The sequence below is a fragment of the Sturnus vulgaris genome, chromosome 10 (genome assembly GCF_052056855.1).
Source record: "Sturnus vulgaris isolate bStuVul1 chromosome 10, bStuVul1.hap1, whole genome shotgun sequence".
NCBI lineage: Eukaryota > Metazoa > Chordata > Aves > Passeriformes > Sturnidae > Sturnus > Sturnus vulgaris.
Window position 1 is genome coordinate 4,045,216 of NC_142252.1, and position 20,887 is coordinate 4,066,102.

Genomic DNA, 20,887 nt, shown 5'->3' on the forward strand with positions numbered 1-20,887 from the left:
TGGCCAATGTCTAGGTGAATCATTTTCCCTGCAAACAGGGCTTTTACAAGGTGGAAAGGTGGCAGAAGAAGGGTGGTTCTTTGGGGTTGTTCCAGCTGGTTTATGGGTGTCACCACCACATGTAGATGTGACTTCACAGGTACTCAGCACAGCATGCCAAGTGCTGTAAATGTGCTTTAATGTTCCACACGTGACCTGTACCTGTTTGAGGATTAAAAAAAGAGATCTTTGAATTTAAAGTCTCTTGCATAGGTTCTTTAGGCTCTTAGATAATTTTCAAGATTCTCTTATTTTCCAACTATTTCTCATCTTTTTAAAGGAGAGGGAAAATCTGCTAGTTGTGATGGTTTGAAATAAGGAAGATAGGGGAAATATCCAGGATTTTACTTGTAGTACATTAGCTTGCTAATGACTTCACTCTGGAAGTAAAACTGTGTACTTTCACTCTAGAAATAATCATTTGGTCTGTGAATGTGATGGGTTCAGCAGGGCTTTGGGTGTAAGGGAGGCTCAGAGCAGGCTCCCATTGTCCTCTGCAGGGCTTTAGCCTGAAAATAATCTCAGCTTTTGAAGCAGTAATAATAGCAATGATATAATAATAAAATTGTATCTCTAAATGTTTTCTGTGAAATGCAAGAGACACTTCATTTGATAAGGAGCTGTTGCTAACATTTGACCCTCACATAACTTTTGTCCATCCCATAATGCTCAGTATTATTGGGGTACTGTTTTAGTTGTCTGTCTTTGAATTTTTTTAAGCATCCAGACATAAAGCTTACAGAACCTGTATTTTTTGTTTTGGCCAGCCTGTACACTCAAATCTGGCTTTCTGTGTAGGAATTGAATTTACATTGAAGAATGGAAATACCTGCTGAAAAAATCACTAGGAAGTGATGCCAAAACCTTGTTACCTTATTATTCTGCTTGTTATCTCAGTGAAAATCAAATGGAGCCTGCTTCTACATGACCAGTATTACACAGTAGCTGTGGAGGATATCCCCAGCATTCTCACCAGATTCTGTAGCTGTGCTCTTGCATACTGCAGAGCTTTTGCAATGTTTTATTGATGAGGTTTTTTTAAAATTTCTGCTAGGTGTATACTGGTCTTTATTAAACTCTGGGTTTGTTTGCTTAAGGATATGTTTTTATCTGTGTAGTGTAACTAAGAAGTATTAGTATACTTGAAGATCTTTGAGTATGTGGAATATTACACTGAGCTGATGCATTTTTGGAAGTTGCCTTAAGTGCATTTGTATGTGATGTGGAGGCAGAAATTTGTTGTGTACAGGATGCAGCCATGTCTGACTGGGCTACAGCACTGAATTCCCACAGCACTGCATGGAGGCCTGGCTTGTGCTCCCAGCATTTACAGACACAAATCTGGGATGTTTGTGTGACTTGTAGAGAACAAATTTCCACTTCATGCAGAACATTGAAACACAGAAACATCCCTCTGAAAGAATAATCCCTTTTAATATAACTGGAGGATGCTGCCTGTGGGGAAGACCTCAGAGCACCAAGGTTTGATGTCAAAGGGAATCATTCACATGTTTTGATCTTCACATCAATATTTCTACCTAATTAGGAATTTCCTACATTGAGCAGCAGTTGAAATGGCTGCTCCCTTTACCATCCTTCTCTGTGAGAATGAGGAATTGCTGTACATCCTGCCTGCTTGCCTGGACTCCTCCTGTGGTGCTGCTCTGGTGGAGAAGATTTGGGTTATGAGAATGAAAATTTCAGTCCTCACTTGTAATATCATCTGCCAAGACACCATCACACTGAGCTTAGATCAAATATTTAATTAAACAAATATTAGCCAAAAAGCTAACTTGAGCTGCTCTGTGACTTCTTATAGCCTCTTCTAGGGGAAAAAAAAAGAAAAAAGGAAGTGACAGGACAAGAGGGAATGGCCTTAAGCTGAAGAAGGGAAGTTTTAGATGGAATAAATTCTTCCTTGTGAGGGTGGGGAGGCCCCTGGCACAGTTGCTTAGAGAAGCTGTGGCTGCTCCATTCCTGGAAGTGTCCAAGGCCAGGCTGGACTGGACTTGGAGCAGCCTGGGACAGTGGAAATATCCCTGCCCATGGCAGGGGGTGGGACTGGGTGGTCTTTCAGGTCCCTTCCCACTAAAACCATTCTATGATTCTGTGAATGTGCCTCTCATTTCCATCAGGCACTCTGGCTTTGGGGAGGGGTTCTTGCTTTCAGATTCAATGTTTGCAATCATTTACTGGCCAGATAAAAGGTAGAACAACCCAATTAAAAAAGCAGGGTGGTTTATAGCAATTTGCTCCCACTGTATCTGAGCTTTCAGGCTGTCTGGTAGCAATTCAAGTTACAAATTCTGGAATTTGTTGCTACTTCGTGTTAAATTCCAAGAACTTAAAGAAACTCCTCGCCCCTGCAAACTCTTTTTTTTTGGAAGCTGTTTTTTCAGCATTCCTGACATGTACAAGAAAATTTGTGCCTGGATGTCGGAGAAGGGAGACACGGACACCAATTCGGTCATCTGCGAAGTCTCGTTTATTGATAATTAGAGTGGCGATTAAATACAGTGCTTAATTAGCTTATGCATATTGCAAAAGCTAAGCTCATCATTGGTTGCCTTGCCATATGCGTCACTATGCTGATCGGCTAAGTTTATAGCTACACTTTTGCAATTTCATGGCTAGCAGAGTCCTTCTAGTTCTTCTTTTACAGTCTGTCTTTGTTCATCTTATCACAGTCCTACGTGCCTTCCCTCTCACTGTACCCTTGAGGCTGAGGCCTGCTTTGTCAGCCTGACTAAATTGATCTGACTATGGCCTCTCTCTTCTAGCCATTCCTGCACCAGGCTCTCTACACTTCCCCCGTTTTCTTTTTGAGCGAGAAGATTAGTATGCCAAGCCTTGCTAACAGTTTTTTGAATGAAGTTTTGTAAGCAAGTTATTAAGCAAGGAAGCAACAAAGCTAAGCATAAGAATACGCCTGAGATCATGATAGCATACTTAATGATGGTCCGAATCCATCCTCCAAGGCCCAGGCTTTTTAGCCATTCATCAATGTCCCAACCATTTTGCTCCTTTAAGTCATGTAGTCTGTTTTGTATGTCTCGTATCTTTTTGTGAATGGATACAGAGTGGTCAGACAAATTCATGCAGCACATTCCCTCAAATTCCTCACAACCGTGTCCCTGCGCTAGAAGTAGAAAATCAATGGCTGCTCTGTTTTGCAGTACTGCATGGTTAACACTTGAGACATCCCTGGCCATCATGTCTAACACCTGAGAGGTGGTGTTAAATTCATCTTTTGCCCAGCACCTTAACTGTTTGGCTAGGGCCATAGCTTTCCTGGCTGCTGCGTGAGGGAGGAGTACAGCAGTTGCTACTTGTTTAAAGTCACTTCAAAAGTGTGGTTGCCCTATGCCGGTGCAGTCAAGATCGTGTAAACTGCGTTTTGTTCGATTGGCATTGCCTGCAAGTTGCATGAGAGTAGTTACATTGGGGTGAAACATGGCTAGTTTCCCTAGATAGCAGGGTCCCCCTTGTGGCCTCACTGGAATACCATTCCAGGCACGATCCCCACAAATTAAAAATATTCCTGGGGGTAGTGCTCTTGCTTTTGTGATGTACCTACCGTTACATTTGGGGTAGAGTTGAGTATGAATTGTTGGTAGATTACTAAGAGCCGAATTAAGGGTTGCAAAGTTTTTGTCTTCTAAAGGCATAAAACTAAACCATCCTCCTGCATTTCTTCCTATTGATGCGTTAGTGCTTCCGAAGAGGTCAATCTCTTCTGGAGGGGAGGCTAAGGTTTTGCCTAAAGCTAGGATAAATTCACATTGCCAGCATCCATCGTGTTGTGAGGGATTACTACTAGGGAAAGTACAACCCTGCAACAAATCGTCATCCTCTTTTGTAGGTAGGTTGCTATTATTAAGATACCCTGCAAACTCTCTTGGTTTCCAAACTGGCAATCCTACAAGACAAGTTTTAAAAGGATTCTGCGCTCCCCCCAAGCTCAAGCAGATTGATTCTTGCTTTGTTATGTTAGCAAATGTTACCCATACATTCTTTCTAGGTGTGTACTCCATTGGAAAAGCATTTGTGTAAGCAAAGTTAGTAAGCGTAAGCAATATGATGAGTATCATTTTTGCTGCTTACGTGACTTCTTCCTCTTGTACTTTGGATTGTCTGCTGCTATGTGCCACTGCTTTACCTTTTTTATGCACTGGTCTAATACCTCATCAGGGTCGGTACCTGGCTTAACTGGTCTTACCCGAGGGAAAGGTAGATATGGCACTTTAGTCATGCATCTGGCAGCAACAATGCAAGATTTTGCAGTGATTTTCTGCCTCCAGAGCCAATTAGTTACTTCCCACCGGGCCCAAGCTAACATAAGCTGTTCTGGTGCTTCATATACACTCCGGACTTGTACAAACGGTACTCCTGCTTCCCCCTCTAATGCTGCATCCCAGCTTGAGCGTCTTTGGTCTTCCCTTTGACACTCTTGGCACCACAATTTATATACTGCTCTTTGTCTTACCCATGAGCAGTCCCCACAGCCCCCACACTTTAAAGCCACCCAAGCTTCACACCACGCTTTCCCACACGCGCAACAAGGGCGACCGTTAAGGCGTTGTTCCTCCAGGTAGGCGTGGTAGGCGTGATACTCGATCCACTCCACCCAGTTCGGTGGCGGCCGTTGTAGTGCTTTGCGGACAGCACGTTTATATGGTGCTAGTTTTTGTAAATAGGGCCGTAAGGTCACCGTTAACTTCTGTTGTATCCGCTGTCGGTCGTCTGGAGCTAATGGTGTCCTCAGGAATCTTTCCACCAACTCGCTCATTTAGGATGGGTTTCACCCACCTAGCAGGGACCCAAACTGTTCCTGTGGGAGTAGAAACACAAACATAACCTCTGCCCCAGTATATTACCTCAGCGGGGCCATTCCATATCCCTGTCTTTGGATCCCGATATTTTACCCATGCTTTTGTGCTTTCTTCCTTGTTACTTTCCTTTTTTCCTCTATGCCTAATTGCAGGCGGCTCTGACTCTTCCCCAAACACACACAAAAAATTCATAACATAAAGAACCTTAGCTAACCTTTCTTGTGGATCATCTATGGATTTGTGCTTGAGTAGGTACTGTTTGAGTGTCCCATTGGCTCTTTCTACTATGGCTTGTCCTGTGGGTGAGTGTGGTACTCCTGTGATGTGTTTGATTCCCCAGAGTCTCATGAACTGGCTTACTTTCTTGCCGACATAGGCTGGTCCATTGTCGGTCTTTATTTCCCTAGGCATTCCCATGACTGCAAAGCAACTTGTTAGGTGCCTTATTACATGGATTGCCTTTTCTCCTGTTTGTGCGGTAGCCCAAATGTACTTGCTGTAGGTGTCTATTGTGACGTGTACGTATTTGAGCCTACCAAATTCTGCTACGTGTGTAACATCCATTTGCCAAATTTCATTACTTTCTAGACCCCGAGGATTTACCCCACACCCAAGACCCACCCCACTGTTGTGATGACTGCAGGTGGGACAAGCTCTCACTATTGCTTTAGCTTCTTGTATGCCTATTTTGAACTCACGCACCAATCCCTTAGCATTCTGGTGAAATCGTGTGTGTGACTCTCTTGCCTCAATCCCCCTATCATCTGCTACATTCATAACCAGTCTATCTGCCCTGGCATTGCCTTCACCCAAGCCTACATCCCACTTGTGGCTTCTGATGTGTATGATACAATAAGGCTTAAACCTTGCTCCTACTGCTCGCTTTAGCTGCAGTAAGAGTTCATAGAGTCTTTTGTTTTGCACCTCTTTCACAGAGGCGTCCTCAATTCTCTGTGCTACTCCTGCAACATAAAATGAATCAGTGACCACATTCAAAGGCCCTTGCAGTTCACTAAGTGCCCACACAACAGCAAGCAATTCCAATGTTTGTAAACTGTCCTCTGGAGCAGCGTCTATTATCTGCTTTTTCCATCGAGGGCCTTCTTTCCAGGTGATGGCTGCCCTCCTCGATTTCTTTCCGGCATCCGTGAATGCTGTGATAGCACCTGCTATCGGCTGTTCCGATCGTGTTGGCTTTAATACCCAGTCCCAATTTCCTAACCACTGAAGGTGACGTGGTGTCAGCGGTCCTGTGTTGACTGCTGCTCCAGCTTCCAGCAAAGCCGTTTGTAAGTCCTCAGAATTGAGGAGGTACCAATCTAAGTCCTCCTTTTTCATGGGCAAATAGATTGCAGTCGGACCTGTTCCGGTGATTTCCAGAATCCTTACCCGACCCTTACGAATCAAGGTAGCTACTTGTTCGATTTTTGTACTGATTGTCCTTTTTGCTTGTAAAGGTGGAGTTATCCACTCTAGTACCTGTATCTCCCCCGTTTTCTTTTGTGTTTGTGTAAGTGCTCCAAGTAGATGATCAGGAGTATTCCAAATGGTAAGGTCTATAGGTAATGATACATCTCGGCGGGAGACAAATCCTTCATTGACGCAGCGAATAATGCCATTGAGAGCGTCTTTTTGTTGTGGTGTCATGGTTACAGGTGTGGTTGGATCGGTCCCCTTGAGCAGTGGTCTGAGGGATTCTAGTAGGGAGTTGGGTATCCCAACAATTGGTTTGAGCCACTGTAGATTTCTTAGTAAGCGTTGTGCTTCATTGAGATTGGTGATTTTTGTTGCAATTTGAAGTTTTTGCGGCCGTACGATTTGATTTGTAATAGTCCATCCTAGGTACTTCCATGGTGTAGATTGCTGTATCTTTTCTGGAGCTATCATGAGAGATGCTTTTGCTAAGGTGTTTTGAATTTCTTGCATTTGAACATTTGTAAATGATGTTTTCTGGGCGAATAAGATGTCATCCATATAGTGGTAAATAATTGTGTCGGGCCATTTTAGTCTTAGGGGTTGCAAAGCTGCATCAACATATAATTGGCACAAGGTAGGCGAGTTTTTCATACCTTGTGGAAGAACAGTCCATTCATATTTTTTGTCAGGTTCCTCCCTGTTAATTGCCGGTAGGGTAAATGCAAATCTTTTTGTATCTTGGGGGTGTAAAGCTATAGTAAAAAAGCAGTCTTTTAAATCAATAATTAAAAGAGGCCAATGTTGTGGGAGCATGGCTGGATTGGGAAGTCCCGGTTGTAATGCTCCCATTGCTTCCATTTGATCATTTACTGCTCTTAAATCATGCAGAAGACGATATTTCCCTGATTTCTTTTTAATCACAAAAATTGGCGTGTTCCATGGGCTTGTGGAAAGTTTTAAATGTCCTTGTTGAAATTGTTCTTTCACGAGTTGATGTGCTTGTATTAGACTTTCCCTTTTTAGAGGCCATTGCTTAACCATTACCGGTTCATTGGTAGTCCAGGTGATTGGGATTGGGAAAGTCCAAGCAATGGCAATTACCCCAAAGGGTGCTCGTTGGATAGAACGACCCCAAGTTGAGCTAGAATGTCTCTTCCAATTAAGCAATGTACCATGGGCGGTAATGCAACTATTGATAACACAGTTACCAAGTCCTGCCCATCTATAGTAACCTTTATTGGGGGCGTTTTCTTTGCGAGGGTAAACCCTCCGACGCCCGTCACAGTATCCGTGGTTTGTAATGATGGCCAATTACAGGGCCACTTTTCTGGAGAAACAATGCTGGTATCTGCTCCAGTGTCTAAAAGTCCCATCATTTTTATTGTACGTCCTGCATAGGTGAACCTCACCTCCTTTTTAGGTCTAGTATTGAGATCCATTGTGAGTAGAGCAACACCAGAGGACCCAAAACCTTGGTCCTTGCGCGGGGTTTGTGTTTGTGGTTGAACACCCCGGCTTAACTGTGGAAGTGGAATAAATTGAGCAATACGTTGATTTGCCTCAATCGTTAGAGGAGGAAAAGGAGTATAGACTATTATTTGTATTTCCCCAGTGTAGTCTGCATCGATGACACCTGGTAGTACAAACAGTCCTAAAATGGAGCTTGATGAGCGTCCCACTATTAGTCCTCCAAAAGCTTGTCCTTTAATAGTTACCGGGCTTTGTACTCCAGTTGGGACTTTAGCGGGGCGTGTTGTTAATAATGATGTTTTTACTGCGGCTGCCAAGTCAAGTCCCAGGCTCCCTGTTGTGGCTGGTTGCAGACAGGAGATGGCGCTGATGCTACGGCGGCTACTTGTGTCTGGGCGCGGCTGCCGGGCGCGCTCCGCCTGGAGTTTCCCGATTGGCGGCGACAAGCTGACGTGTTGTGGGTGTTATTCTGGCAGTTCTGGCACCACACTCCTGAGGCTCGGCAGTCTCGTCGAAAATGGCCTCCGTTTCCGCATCTAAAGCATCGCGTTGAAGGAGGTCGGCGGTTGTTCGCTGCGGCCGGTGCTGCTGTGGAAGCACGGAGCGGGGCAAGAGCAGCTAGCACCTGTGACTGTGTGGATTCAGCTTGTTTCTGCAGCCCTAAGCCTATTTCTTTTAGTGCATTAATTAAGAAAACCTGTGACCCTGATGGCTGCAGCGCCATTCTTTCTAATGCCTCTTCTATCGTCCAATTAGCTCCTAGAGTTGACAATACCCTTTTTGTTGCCTCATTGCTATTTTGTAACGCACATTGCTTTAACATCGCCCCTCTCATATACTCTGGAACTCCTGCCCTGTCGATAGCAGCGGTAGCCTTATCTACAAAATCCCCAAAAGATTCTTCCCTTTCTTGTTTTATTCCCATATACATGGGTATACCTGAGCTATCTTTCACCTGATCTATAGCAGTTCTTACGATACGCATGGCTTCTCTGACTCTGTCAGCTCCCGGGAGTAACTGAGTTTCTGACCTGCGAAATGCGCCCACTCCCATTAACTCATCTGCTGTAATTCCGGCTAACGGATCACCTTGACCCCTCTGTACTGCAACTGCCTCGGCAACAAGAGCTTGCCAGTGAGCATTAAATAGCATTTGCTGATGTGGTGTGAAAATCAATTTTGCTATGCTTTTTAGATCATTTGGCAGTAATAAATATGTGTCAAATAGATAGTCTAACATTTGCTTGGCTGGCTCGCTCCGAAACCCGAACTGACTCACTGTCTGCCGTAACTGTGCTAGCAACTTCCAATCAAGTGGTTCATACTCTCCCACTTGTACAGCTTGTCCTTGCTGGTTTACTCCCTGTGTGTATGTTACAGGAAAGGTCCAGACCTTGACTGCACTTACAGCGGCATCATCCCCAGTCTCCAAGCCGTGTTTAGCTAGCATATTCCATGCCTCCCTCCTCTGCCTTGCCACTTCCCCCCGCAGGTCGCTTTCCGCCCTAGGGACAGGATTTGGCTCACTGGCAGGTTTAGGGGTGCTAGATTCAGGCCGACAAGGGGATTCTACGCCGCAAGGTTGAGATATTTCGCCTTCTGCAATTGCCTCCTCTGCTTTAGCAGCATTATTTCCCAGTTCTTCTGAGGGAGGTGCAGAGGGCCAAGTGCAACTAGCCCCATCGGCCATTCCTGCCGTGTCTCTAAGAATAGGTATTTCAACCCTTCTTGTGCTTGGTGCAAGGGGCTCATTATCACCATACTGAGCATTTCTTTTATATGCCTCTACTGCCTGCTGTGCCGCCCTTTTCTCTGCCTGTTGCTTTAAGAGCGCGTTATGAACTACTTGCCAGATTTTTCCTAACTTTTTTGCCGTCTTATCATCTCCTAATACTGCCTCCCACAGTACATCCCCTAACTTACGCCACTCATTTAACTCATGCACACTATGAGGGTTAGTGAATAAGCCTTTAGCAGAACCCCAGGCTAACAACCCCGGTATGTCCTTCCTGGGATTAAGCTCTTTTAGCCCTAACTTATCTATATGTGCTATAAATAAATCATATGCTGCTTGCCTGTCCATTTTTTACCGTCGGCGCCGTTGCAACTCTCCGGCTTCGGCAGCACGTATGGCCCAGGACCACCTCTGTAGCTCCTGAGGGTGTCTTTCCTACGTCGTTTGACACCGACCCGGTTGCAGCAGGCCCCAAGCTCAACTTAACCGACCGTGGCGCGTTCTCCCCCGTTTTCTTTTTTAGCGACGGAGGGACAGCGTCGGGGTCACCATTTGTCGGAGAAGGGAGACACGGACACCAATTCGGTCATCTGCGAAGTCTCGTTTATTGATAATTAGAGTGGCGATTAAATACAGTGCTTAATTAGCTTATGCATATTGCAAAAGCTAAGCTCATCATTGGTTGCCTTGCCATATGCGTCACTATGCTGATCGGCTAAGTTTATAGCTACACTTTTGCAATTTCATGGCTAGCAGAGTCCTTCTAGTTCTTCTTTTACAGTCTGTCTTTGTTCATCTTATCACAGTCCTACGTGCCTTCCCTCTCACTGTACCCTTGAGGCTGAGGCCTGCTTTGTCAGCCTGACTAAATTGATCTGACTATGGCCTCTCTCTTCTAGCCATTCCTGCACCAGGCTCTCTACACCTGGATAGGTGAAACAAATACTTTTTTCAGTGTTGCTTTCCTGGGGTGATATTAAAAGCAATATAAATGCTCAGGAAGAAGCAAAAATCTACTGCAGAATTGGTGCTGGACTAGTGTACAAATAGTTAACTCGGCAGCCTGGATGATCTGAATCTCTTCCAGGTGACCGAGTGCGGTTCTGTTTAGCTTCCTGCGTTTGTCCATGTGCAGTCACAGCCTGGGGCTGCCTCGCCCCTGCCTGTGCTTTCCAAGCCTCAGCAGCTGGGAATCGAAAACTCCCAACTCCTCCTGCAGCACCCACGATGGTGTGAGGGGATATTGGATATGTGTGAGGGCTGATTTTTATTTTATTTATTTTTTTTAAAGCCTTTTGCGATGATTTCTAAGTAGTCAGGGAAATGATGATTTGGCAGTTCGGGGTTGGCTGTTGATTTCCCCATTTGTCTTTGGGCGGGTGGTTTAGCACTTGTGACACAACAAATCCTGCTGGGGAGGCTTGGGAGGGTGTTGAAGTTGTAGTTGCTTAAGTGCTGGTATCTGTTTAGTTGCCTGATCTGAGAAAACTCATTTATTTATCACAGGGAAGATCAGAAAAAAGAGTGTGTGAGGTTAGGAGGAATTCTGTGGGTGTAGTGTGACTGTCACCTTCCTTTGGTCCAAAAAAGCTGATCTTGAATGGTCATTTTCACCCCTGAGGGGGGGGTCTACATGCTGAAAAGAGGAGGCTTAAATTCACTGTGATGTGTTAGAAATCTCTAAAGGGTCCACAAAATAATAATGATCATTTTAAAAAAATGTATGTTTAAAAATCTAAAGCAAAGTGGTACTTGCTGCTTCTAACAGGTTTAGCTGTGGATTGTGCCCATCCAGTTAATACTCAGTGCTACAAAATTCTTTTCCTTGAGATTATTCTATTTGTATACTTAGAAAAGCCAGGAATGAAATTTTTTCCGTGCTCCCTCTTTGTATAACAATAGACTTTCCCTTTGGGCCAATTTTGGAGATACCCTAATGTCTGAATGTATTTCATACTTTGTCATCAGGACTGGGAAGTCATGGAATAATTTGTCCTAGCTTTTCCCTGTGTTGAAAAGCAAAAATGAAAAGCTGTATTCCTGTCCCTACAATATAACCCTGTTTTGTGAGCTGTGCTGCTACTCAGCAGCACTTTTCCCTTGGCAATGAGCAATTTATCCTTCCCTTTACTGTGGTTGTTGCTGTGTCTGTCCTTACTGCACTGCCCTATAACCTCTGGGATGCAGGGAGCACTCCCTTTACTTTGAGATACACACTGAAGTCTTTGGATTTTTATGCCTTTTTGCTCTTTTTCTTTTACCTTTTTAAAAATAATATGAGATTACAATTCTGGTTTGCTGTAACAGTGGATAATCACCTTATTTGCACTATCTTTGAATTAATTTTCTCTCCTTTTCCACTCCATTTTTCTTGTTGTCTTCCCACTCAGGCCTCCCTGTGGACCATCCCCAGCTCTCCTCCCTTGTGCTGAAGAGTCCCCTGGGCTTGAGCCCAGCCTTTCAGGTGAACTTGAATGCAGCCACTCAGGGCTCCTCCCCTGTGCTGAGCCCTGTCCTCAGCGATGCTGGTGGGGCCAGGATAGAAGAGGATGACGAAACAAAAAGGAAGGTAAGGTCACAGAGCTGGGCAGTGGTGGTGCCGTGTGGGGGCTGTGCTGGGCACTGAAGGTGCCAGGTGAGGAGCTGGGTGCTGAATGCTGGTTGTGTTTTATTCTGTGCTGGCTGTGGTGGAGCTGCAGTGCTGAAGGTTGGTTGGATGTGTTGCATTGTTGTGGCAGGAGTCCCTGGTGACATCCTGCTATCTTCTTGTGTCTTCATGGCATGGCCACTGGGACCACTTCCCTCTGTTTTAGCAGGAGCAGTGTGTCAGGGAACTGTGTTTAAAATCTACCTTTTGGACCCCAGAATGGAAATGAGTTCAGCTTGGATATTAGGAAAAGGTTTTTCACCCCAAGGCTGCTCCCTGGAACAGGCTCCCTAGGGAAATGATCATGACACCAAGCCTAACAAAGATCAAGGAATATCTGCATGATGCCCCAGTCATCTGGTTTATTTTCAGATGGATCTGCAAGGAGTGGGCAGACAATGATCCTCAGAGATCCTTATTTTTTAATGTTCAAGGTGTTTGTTTCCTGGGTTCCTTCCTTCCCCTGCAGTCTTGTCATGGTGTCACTGGTCCATCTCACCATACATTGTTCCTCCAGGTCAGGATTTCTGATCATAACAGGGCCTTTAGAGGGGTCCTGAGTGTTCCCCTTGAGCTGTGGAGGGCCTGAGCTCAGTGTGAATTCTCTCACATCCATTTCATCATGGGCTTGGCTGTGTTGTTGAAGTTGTCCCCTCCATGGCTGACCCTTCTGTCTGGAGAGAGCTGGACAGTGCTGTGGCCTTGCAGGAGCTTGAGTCTCACTTTCTGGAAGGAGGAGAACAGGAATGTCCCTGAGTTTTGCAGGTGCAGTAAGTCTCAAACCAGGAACAGATTTGGGTCTTCAGGATGTTCTTATGTCTAGGCACTGCTCCATGCCTGGGCTGCTTTCTCTCTGCCTGCCTGTGAGCACTGGTTACTTTAACCAGAGACTCCCTCATGTGATGTGGGATTTTCCTCACTCCCATGTGGAGCTCAGGATTTGCTGCATTTCTTCCAGTAGGATGAAAAAGTTCCACCTAACAGTAGAGTTCCATGACCATTTTTCTGGCAGACTCTGCTCTCCTTGCCTTGCTTGCAGAGAGGTTTGTTGGCTCTGGTGCTTGAGAAGGATCCAGGACTTTCCATTACAGTGCAAGGAAGGCTGTACTGTCCAAACTCAGTTCTGAATGGAGTCAGTGGCCACATTGGGATCTACAGTTTCCATACAGCCACAAAGAAGAAACCACTTTGTGTGATCTTTGCTTCTGCTCTTCTGCCCCATGCAGTGTTCTGGTTGTCTTACCTCTGTCAGGATCAGGATCCTCAGGCAAGAAGGTCACAGGCCTCTGCTCTTTGTTGTCTTTACCATGTTCTTGGGCACCTCCAGGCACTTCTGTGATGCTGCTGAGAAACACCCGTGGTGTGGATGTGGTGTGAGTGCTTGCCAGAGGGAGGAAGGTTTAAGCAGAGGAAGGTAACTGGGAGCTGAGCTGCCACAACCCACCCAACTGGCAGCTTCCCTGCCTCATTTAGTTTATAGCTTTGGCTGATCACTCTACTGTTAGTTTCCATAGCTATTTTAAAAATAACTCCTCTCTTTTATCCTTATAGCTTGGAAATAATGAGCAGAGACTGTGTTAGCTGACTTAAATGTGGAGCCCAACCCTTTCCGCCACATTCTGCAAGGTCTGGTGTTTTGGCAGCTTGTGTTCTCCTTCAGGCTGAAACTAATTATTGAAAGTGAGGCTTCTTAGGTGGGAACTTCTTTTTATTGTATTGATCTTAAGCTTGATCAACTCCTGAGCATTCTGATGCTTTATACAGAGACGTTGTTTTAAGTGAAATGGATACAGAAGGAAACCAGTGTTCAACTGGTTACATTTCACAGGAGTTTTACAGCTTTGTTGTACAAGGAAAATGTAATCTTACAATATCCCTGTGACTAGAGCTCTGGTTTGAAGGTGGTACTGCTCTAGTTCCACCTGGTTAATCAGGGCATGTTCTGCAAACTCTCCAGCCCTCCCAATGTGTGCTGTCTGCTCTTTGCTGCCATGCTATTGCTGGTCCAGTACTGAGACCTTGGGAAAGATGAGATTTTTTTTTTCTTTCTTTTTAAATCACTGTGCTTTTATTTCATCCTACTGGTAGACTTCTCCCTGTTCCTTTTCTAATAGAGGTTGGCTGTAGCAACCCACTTTAAAAAGGGAATTGAAGCTAGGCTTTTTGGGGGAGTTCCCCCACTCAGAGTTATTTTTGACATTTCTGAAGCCTGGTGTTTGAAGTGAAAAGTTAAACATTTTTTGCCATTACAAGTTCAGAGTAGAGCTCTTCACTCCCCACAAGCTGGGGTTGCTGCATCTGGTGAGTGTTGAAGGTTTCCAGGTGGGATTGTTTGTACATTATATGGTGAAACTCCAGTTTTTCCAAGTGGAGATATTTGCCTTGATGCCTGCTATAGTTGTAGAAACATTTTCTTTGGACTCTAGAAGGAGACTGCCACCTCAGAGAGTTCCTGTTTTTTTCTTTTGAGGCATGAGCTGATTTTTTTTTTTTCCCTTGCAGAGCCTGAGCAGCAGTGAAGGTGTTTGGCAGGGCCCCTGTGCACTGTGACAGCCTTTCCACTCTTCTGGTGCAGGGTCTGCCCAGCAGCTGCTGCCAGCTCTCAGCACAAGGGATGCACTTAGGGCTGGTGCAAGACTGGAAAAAAGCAAGCTAAGGGCACTAAATTCCACCAGGGAGCAATTTAGAAAGAGTGGAAACTTCTTAGAAGAAGCAGAAAGGACTGATCTGTTGGGGAGGGTGAGAGGAAGAGAAGATGCCTGGGAAAATAAAAACCCTCTTGTGCCCCAGATTAGCACACAGTCAGCTGGAGAATGAAGCAGAAACCTGCAGAAATGCTCAGAGGTGGAGAAAAATGTGATCCATGCAGGCTAGGAGAAGTGACAGGTTATGACCACGGTGTGTTTTTAGTTTTTGAAAAAGTTCCCCCATCACTACCTGCCTGTGTAGAAGTCATGCTCCCATGTTTTCACACACCTTCATGCTCTGTAAAATTTCAAAGAAGTGCAGTAAGATCCTGGACATAGTCCAGAAGGGGAAATAGCCAGGGCTGTGTGAGAACATCCCTGAGAGCAGAAACCCTCCTGTCATGTAAGGAACTGCTGAGGCTGGGAAGTGAGATGGTAAAATTGGGTCACTTTAGGCTCCAGGGAGGCCAGAAAAGTGATGTTGTTTCCTTTGGGAAGAGGTTGCTTATGAAGGATGGATGCCCACTGAGGTTCCACAGCATATGAGACTGCAGTCAGGTAAATAGCCCAAGGGAAAAAGCCAAGGTTAGGTAGGATTTTACCTGACATCCTGTACCTGAGACAGGCAGATTGAGTAGGTGTGTGTCCTCTGGTTCCTCCAGGGAGGGGGCTGACATGTGGAACTACAATAACTAGCATAAAATAACCTGAAAAGAGACTAGACAGTGTCTCACAATTAATTATTTGAGGATTCACTCCTCTAGGGATACTCTGGACTCAATAGAAAGGTTACTGAGCATCCAGGAGAATGTCTCCTCCACAGGCAGCATTGAACTGGAGGATTGGGAAAGAGTAGCTGTGCTGACAGCACTGGAGGATCTCAAAGTGACTCTATAAAGTGAATTTTTAATTAACTCAGAACATACAAGGAAACAGAGAAGAGAATTCTCAAAGCAATGTTTCCCTCAGGAGGGCAGAGATGGAGGAGACCAAATTTTGACATAACTCAGTGGCATTTGGCACAGAGCTACAGCACAGCACAGGGAGCTAAGGAGACAAAGCAGTCCCTTACCTTGAAGAACGACTAATTCCTTAACATGACATTATTTTTTGTAATATATGGTTTCAAGTTAACTCTGATTTTGTGTTGCAACTGCACATCTCTTACCACCATTTCATTCCTTTATTCTTCTGTATCCATTCTCTGTTCTCTTTAAGGAGCAGCTCAGAGCAATTGTGCAGCCAACAGTTGCTGCAGTTTGATTTTCTTTATTTCTTTATTTCTTTATTTCTTTATTTCTTAGCTAGTCTTCAAAGGATTAGCTTGAGTGAAAGCTGTGAGTGAGAAGAAACAGTTGTGTTTGCAAATCTGTTGGGCTGTGTTTGCTTAGAGAACACTGCTTTGGACCTGAGGCCTTGGAGAAGGCTCCCAAATTTGAGTGATGGAGTTAAAATCACTGGTGTGTAGTTAAATAGAAATGTGTGCTTTCACAAGGTGAAAGGGTTTTAATTTGAGGTTTTTATATTATAGTAGTAGGTATGAAACAAAATGGAGGCATTTAAGTGGTGTCTTTTTCAGTTTTCATCTTCCTTCTTCCTCGTGGTTTCAGGCAGCAGTTCCTGGTTGGTCAGTCAGTGCCACACTGAGGGTCATGGAAATTTGATTATTAGCTTAAAAGGATAGATAATACAGGTGTTATTTCTCTATTGGACTGTTTAGCTTTAAGAGACCTTGTGGCAGCTAGATCTTTCTCCATTTTGCTCACTTTTAGCTGGTAGCTAGAAGTGCTGCTGAACTTTCTCTACTTTTGATAAGATTTAATAAACAACCAAGCCCAAATACAAAAAACCCCCATTTCCTTCATGTATTTTTAAATCCTGGCTCTAAGTAAAAACAAAAAAAACAAAACTCCAGACAAAGCACAAATGAAGTGGTGCAAAACACCCCCCACCATTACAGAGGTTTGTGTTTGTGTCCTTACTGATGGCTGTGTGTCCTTTCAGCGTTACCCCACTGACAAGGCATACTTCATAGCAAAGGAGATCCTTGCCACAGAACGCACCTATTTAAAGGACCTGGAGGTTATTACTGTGGTAAGTGGGTTCGACTTTATTTTTTTTCCCCCTTTCTTTAACAGATTTGTGATTGTTAGGCTGGAAAAACTTGGAATTTCTTCTTGTGATGTAGCATAATCCATGAGCCAAGTTCCTTCCTTGTTCCATAGCTCCTTCTGTGGCAGAGCAGATACCTTCTCTGCACTTCTATCATTTGCTCCAGCAGCTGCATCCTGTGCCATCCTGATGACTTAGGCAAACTTTTGGTCTAAAAACTGTGAACAAGGGAAAACTAAAAACGTTTTGCATTCAGTTTCAGTGATATCTGCCAGCTCTGTTTACAACCTGGCTGTCTTCTCTGTGGTTTTCCTTGGGAAGCTTTTAGCTTTGTGCCTTTAGATCTGTGAGCAGATGACAGTTGCAAAGGGCATCAAACCCATGGGGGTTTGAAGAGTTTTTTTCTTGTTTTGTTGCTTCTGTTTCTTCCTCCTCCTTTCACCCAGAATAGACAAGTGAGTCCTGGTTTGGAGGGCAGCATGAATTTCTATTTCATGTGCTTCTAAAAGAGCTTTTTTGTTCATGAGCTCCATGTTTGAGCACTGTGACTGTTGCCTTTCTATAAGCTGTAGTTTTAATTTCATCAAAGAAAACCTTGAGTCCCTTAACACTGTCTGTGTGGCCTCAGTGGAAGTGTTCTCTGCAAGCTCATTGAGCACCATCTCACTCCAATTCCTCCCACAGGCTTCCCAGCACTTCTCCTAAAAGAAGGGGGAATACCTCAGACAAATCTCAGAGGATTTTTGTAATATCCCCGTCCCTGCCAGGAAGTGATAAAGTGTGGAATGTGACCTGCAACGAGATGTCTTCAGCTGAGTGACTTGCACAGGGCTCCAGGTCTAGGAGAGCAGTTTTATCTGCGTGGAAGTGGCAGCAGCTGTGGCAGCCACTGGGTAACTGACTGTCACTCAGCTGTCCCCAACCATCCCATCATTGCATTCAGAAACAAGCTTGTGCCCAGAGCCAGCCATGGGCCTCATCTTCCTCATATTTGACAAGGAAAAAAAAAAAATCCCATCTTTTCATTTTCCACAAATTATGTCTTCCATAAATATTTCTTCTTCCTTCCTGCTCTTTCCCTGTGCATACTTTCTCCTCTCCCATCGCTGCAGGAGCAGGAATTTTCATACCAACAATGAACTTGTGAAAGAGAGACATTGATGAGAATTTCTGCTTTTGTGGCAGTGGTTCCGCAGTGCTGTGATCAAGGAGAATGCCATGCCAGAGGGGCTGATGACTCTGCTCTTCTCCAACATTGACCCCATCTATGAATTCCATCGAGCCTTCCTGAAGGAGATTGAGCAAAGGCTTTCACTCTGGTAAGTGAGCAGGGGGACCTTTTCCTACATCCTCACGTCAAAACCAGACTGGTTACAGTTGCAAATACAGTTGGTATTTGCACATCAATACAATCAATGCACATCAATAGAAGCAAGGAGAAATCTTTTATGAAATTAAAGGTATTAAAAAAGTACAAGCTGCATTGCACAAAGCCCGTTTTCCAAGCTTTGCCTTGTATATAATATCCTGTAGTTGTATGACTTGTGCACCAGAGCAAGGGTTTTGTAATCACAGAATCATTTAGGTTGGAGAACATCTTTAAACTCATCAATTGTTGATATAAGCTGATAGTCTTAGTCAAGTCAAGTCTCAAGTCTTAGAAGAAAGAAGGAACACAAGATCAAAAAGATGATGCATGTGTTTTTTCCACACCTTAATGAATCTCCAGGTGAAAATCTAGGAAACATTTTAGGTGGGAATTTGGTTCTTGCAATGCAGTTTATTTCACAGATGATGTGTTTAATCTTTTAAACTTTGCATTATTCTCTCTTGACATGTTATATATTACAGTATAACTACCTTTCAAAAGGAGGTGGTCAATGTAAACAAAGTATGAACAAAAATAAATTCACAAAATCAGGTGGGGTCGTGTTATGACATTTATGTGGAAGTCTGAAATGTAAAACTCTCAAATAGACTTTCACACAAGTTCCTTTCTAATCCTTTCTCAGATTTTTAAGCATGTCTTTGTGTTTGCTGTTTTGTGCAGCGTCCATATTTAATGTACCAAGTTTTCAATCTGAACAGTGAAATAGGAATATCAAATGGCTAAAGATTATGTTCTGAATTACAAGGGAAGATGGAGGGAGAAAACAGAAATTTCTTGATCCCTAACCTATGCTGCCTTCTTCTTTCCTCCTTGTGTGTGTTGCAGGGAAGGCAGAAGCAATGCTCATGTGAAAGGGGATTACCAGCGGATTGGAGATGTCATGCTCAGGAACATGCGCTCTCTGAAGGTACACACGGCATTCCAGATGTGGAATTTGGGGATTGTTGAGGTGTTTTCTTCTGTTTTGTCAAGGATCAGAGCTCAGGGTTAATATTTCCATTAATCACAGAATCTCAGGAGCATTTGGGTTGGAAGTGATCTTAAAGCTCATCTCATCCCACCCCCTACCCACCTTCCACTGTCCCAGGCTGCTCCAAGCCCTGTCCAGCCTGGCCTTGGACACTTCCAGGGATCCAGGGGCAGCCACAGCTTCTCTGGGCACCTGTGCCAGGGCCCCACCACCTGTTATGGTCTGGTTCTTAAAATTATTAGAAATGCCTCTGCTTTAATTAAGGTGCAAACGAGACCATATGAGTATGGGCTTTATTTAATAGTAAATATCAGAGAGGGAGAGAAGAAGGAAGAGAAAGAATAGAAAAGAGGTAGGAGGACAGAAAGAGAGGGACAGACAGATTAAAGAAAATGTCACTACTCTGTGCATCCCACCAGTGTCCTGATGATCCTGTCCAGCTGGTCTTCTTGGTGAGGGTCCCCCAAAAAGCAGAGAATCCAATGGATTAATACATGCTCAGGCCAGGTGCAATGCCCAGGTACCTCAGTTTTACACAGTTTGTTGCAGCAGAGTGAATCACTTTGCATCACATGCAGTCCTGTGGTGCAAGGCCACAGGAATAAGTCTGGGGAGCACTTTGGGGGGTCTTTGATGCATTGTGACACCCCCTCAGCTGCCTCCACATGCATGTCCCATGGATGTGGCCTTCCTGGGCCTGGGGGGTTTTACAGCTGCTGCAGTTTGTGTAAGGGAGGATGGGTGTTCACTGCCCCTGACCAGAGGTTTCACCACACACCCAAAACTCTCCTCTCCCCTTTGGGGGGTTCTGTGCAAACCTGGCCTCTTGATCTATGGCCTCCTCCACCCAAAGCCAGCCAGGAATGATTTTCTGTCGGGTTTGGCTCTCTTGGGCATGCATTCTTTTCCCTCTGCCTTGTTTACTTCTCCCTAGACCCATGATTGTTGAATAACAGTGTTCCTTTTATCTTATCAAAGCATCTTAACTCACAGTCCAAAGTTCCAGTCAGGCATCTTCAGGGAGGGCTGGGCTTCTCTGGTTGTAGCTGCTTTGTACAGTTTTGCTATAACTGGCAAAAGGTTCCTAACAATGTTTAAGCCATGAACTGTCAGATTCTAGTATCTGACACCACCCTCACAGGGAAAAATTTATTTCCAATACCCCATCTAAACCTATTCTTTTTCAGTCAATCTTGAAGTAACCTGCAAAGAGTTATTGTTGAGAAACAATTTAAAAAGAAAACATAGTAAAGGAATTGAAGGAAGGTTTTGTATCACTGTTGCTTATTTAGCCACCTGCATTTACCTTGAGCAAAAGTGTTTATTGGTTATTCAGCAGAAAATGAAGAAATATATTTAGCTCCCCTATTTAGACCTTGATTCACAAGGTTATTTAATTAAAAAATATACATATTTTTTAAAGGCAAAATAATTTCTTCTGAAATGAAGTCAGCTTTATTTGGAGCAGAGTGCCTGTGAGGGACAGTTACCTTAGTGCTGTAGTAGTGGAGCAATCATTTAATTAAAACCAGTGGCTTGAATGGGAGTGCAGGAGTGTGGGACTGCTATTCCAGCACCAGCATTTGGTA

The 20,887-nt window shown here is 44.3% G+C and overlaps 1 protein-coding gene across 5 annotated transcripts in view; it reads left to right on the forward strand.

The window, feature by feature from the left end:
• Positions 1-20,887, forward strand: part of FARP2 (FERM, ARH/RhoGEF and pleckstrin domain protein 2) — an 80,556-nt gene that overhangs the window by 47,435 nt on the left and 12,234 nt on the right. For all 5 annotated transcript variants that reach the window (XR_015805634.1, XR_015805636.1, XR_015805635.1 and 2 more), the window contains exons 14-17: positions 11,883-12,061; positions 16,831-16,920; positions 18,124-18,257; positions 19,154-19,235. Coding sequence is in view for 1 of the 5 variants with exons in the window: in XM_014870378.2 (XP_014725864.2) it covers positions 11,883-12,061; positions 16,831-16,920; positions 18,124-18,257; positions 19,154-19,235 (485 nt within the window). In the remaining 4 variants the exon portion in view is untranslated. The remainder of the gene's footprint in view (positions 1-11,882; positions 12,062-16,830; positions 16,921-18,123; positions 18,258-19,153; positions 19,236-20,887) is intronic.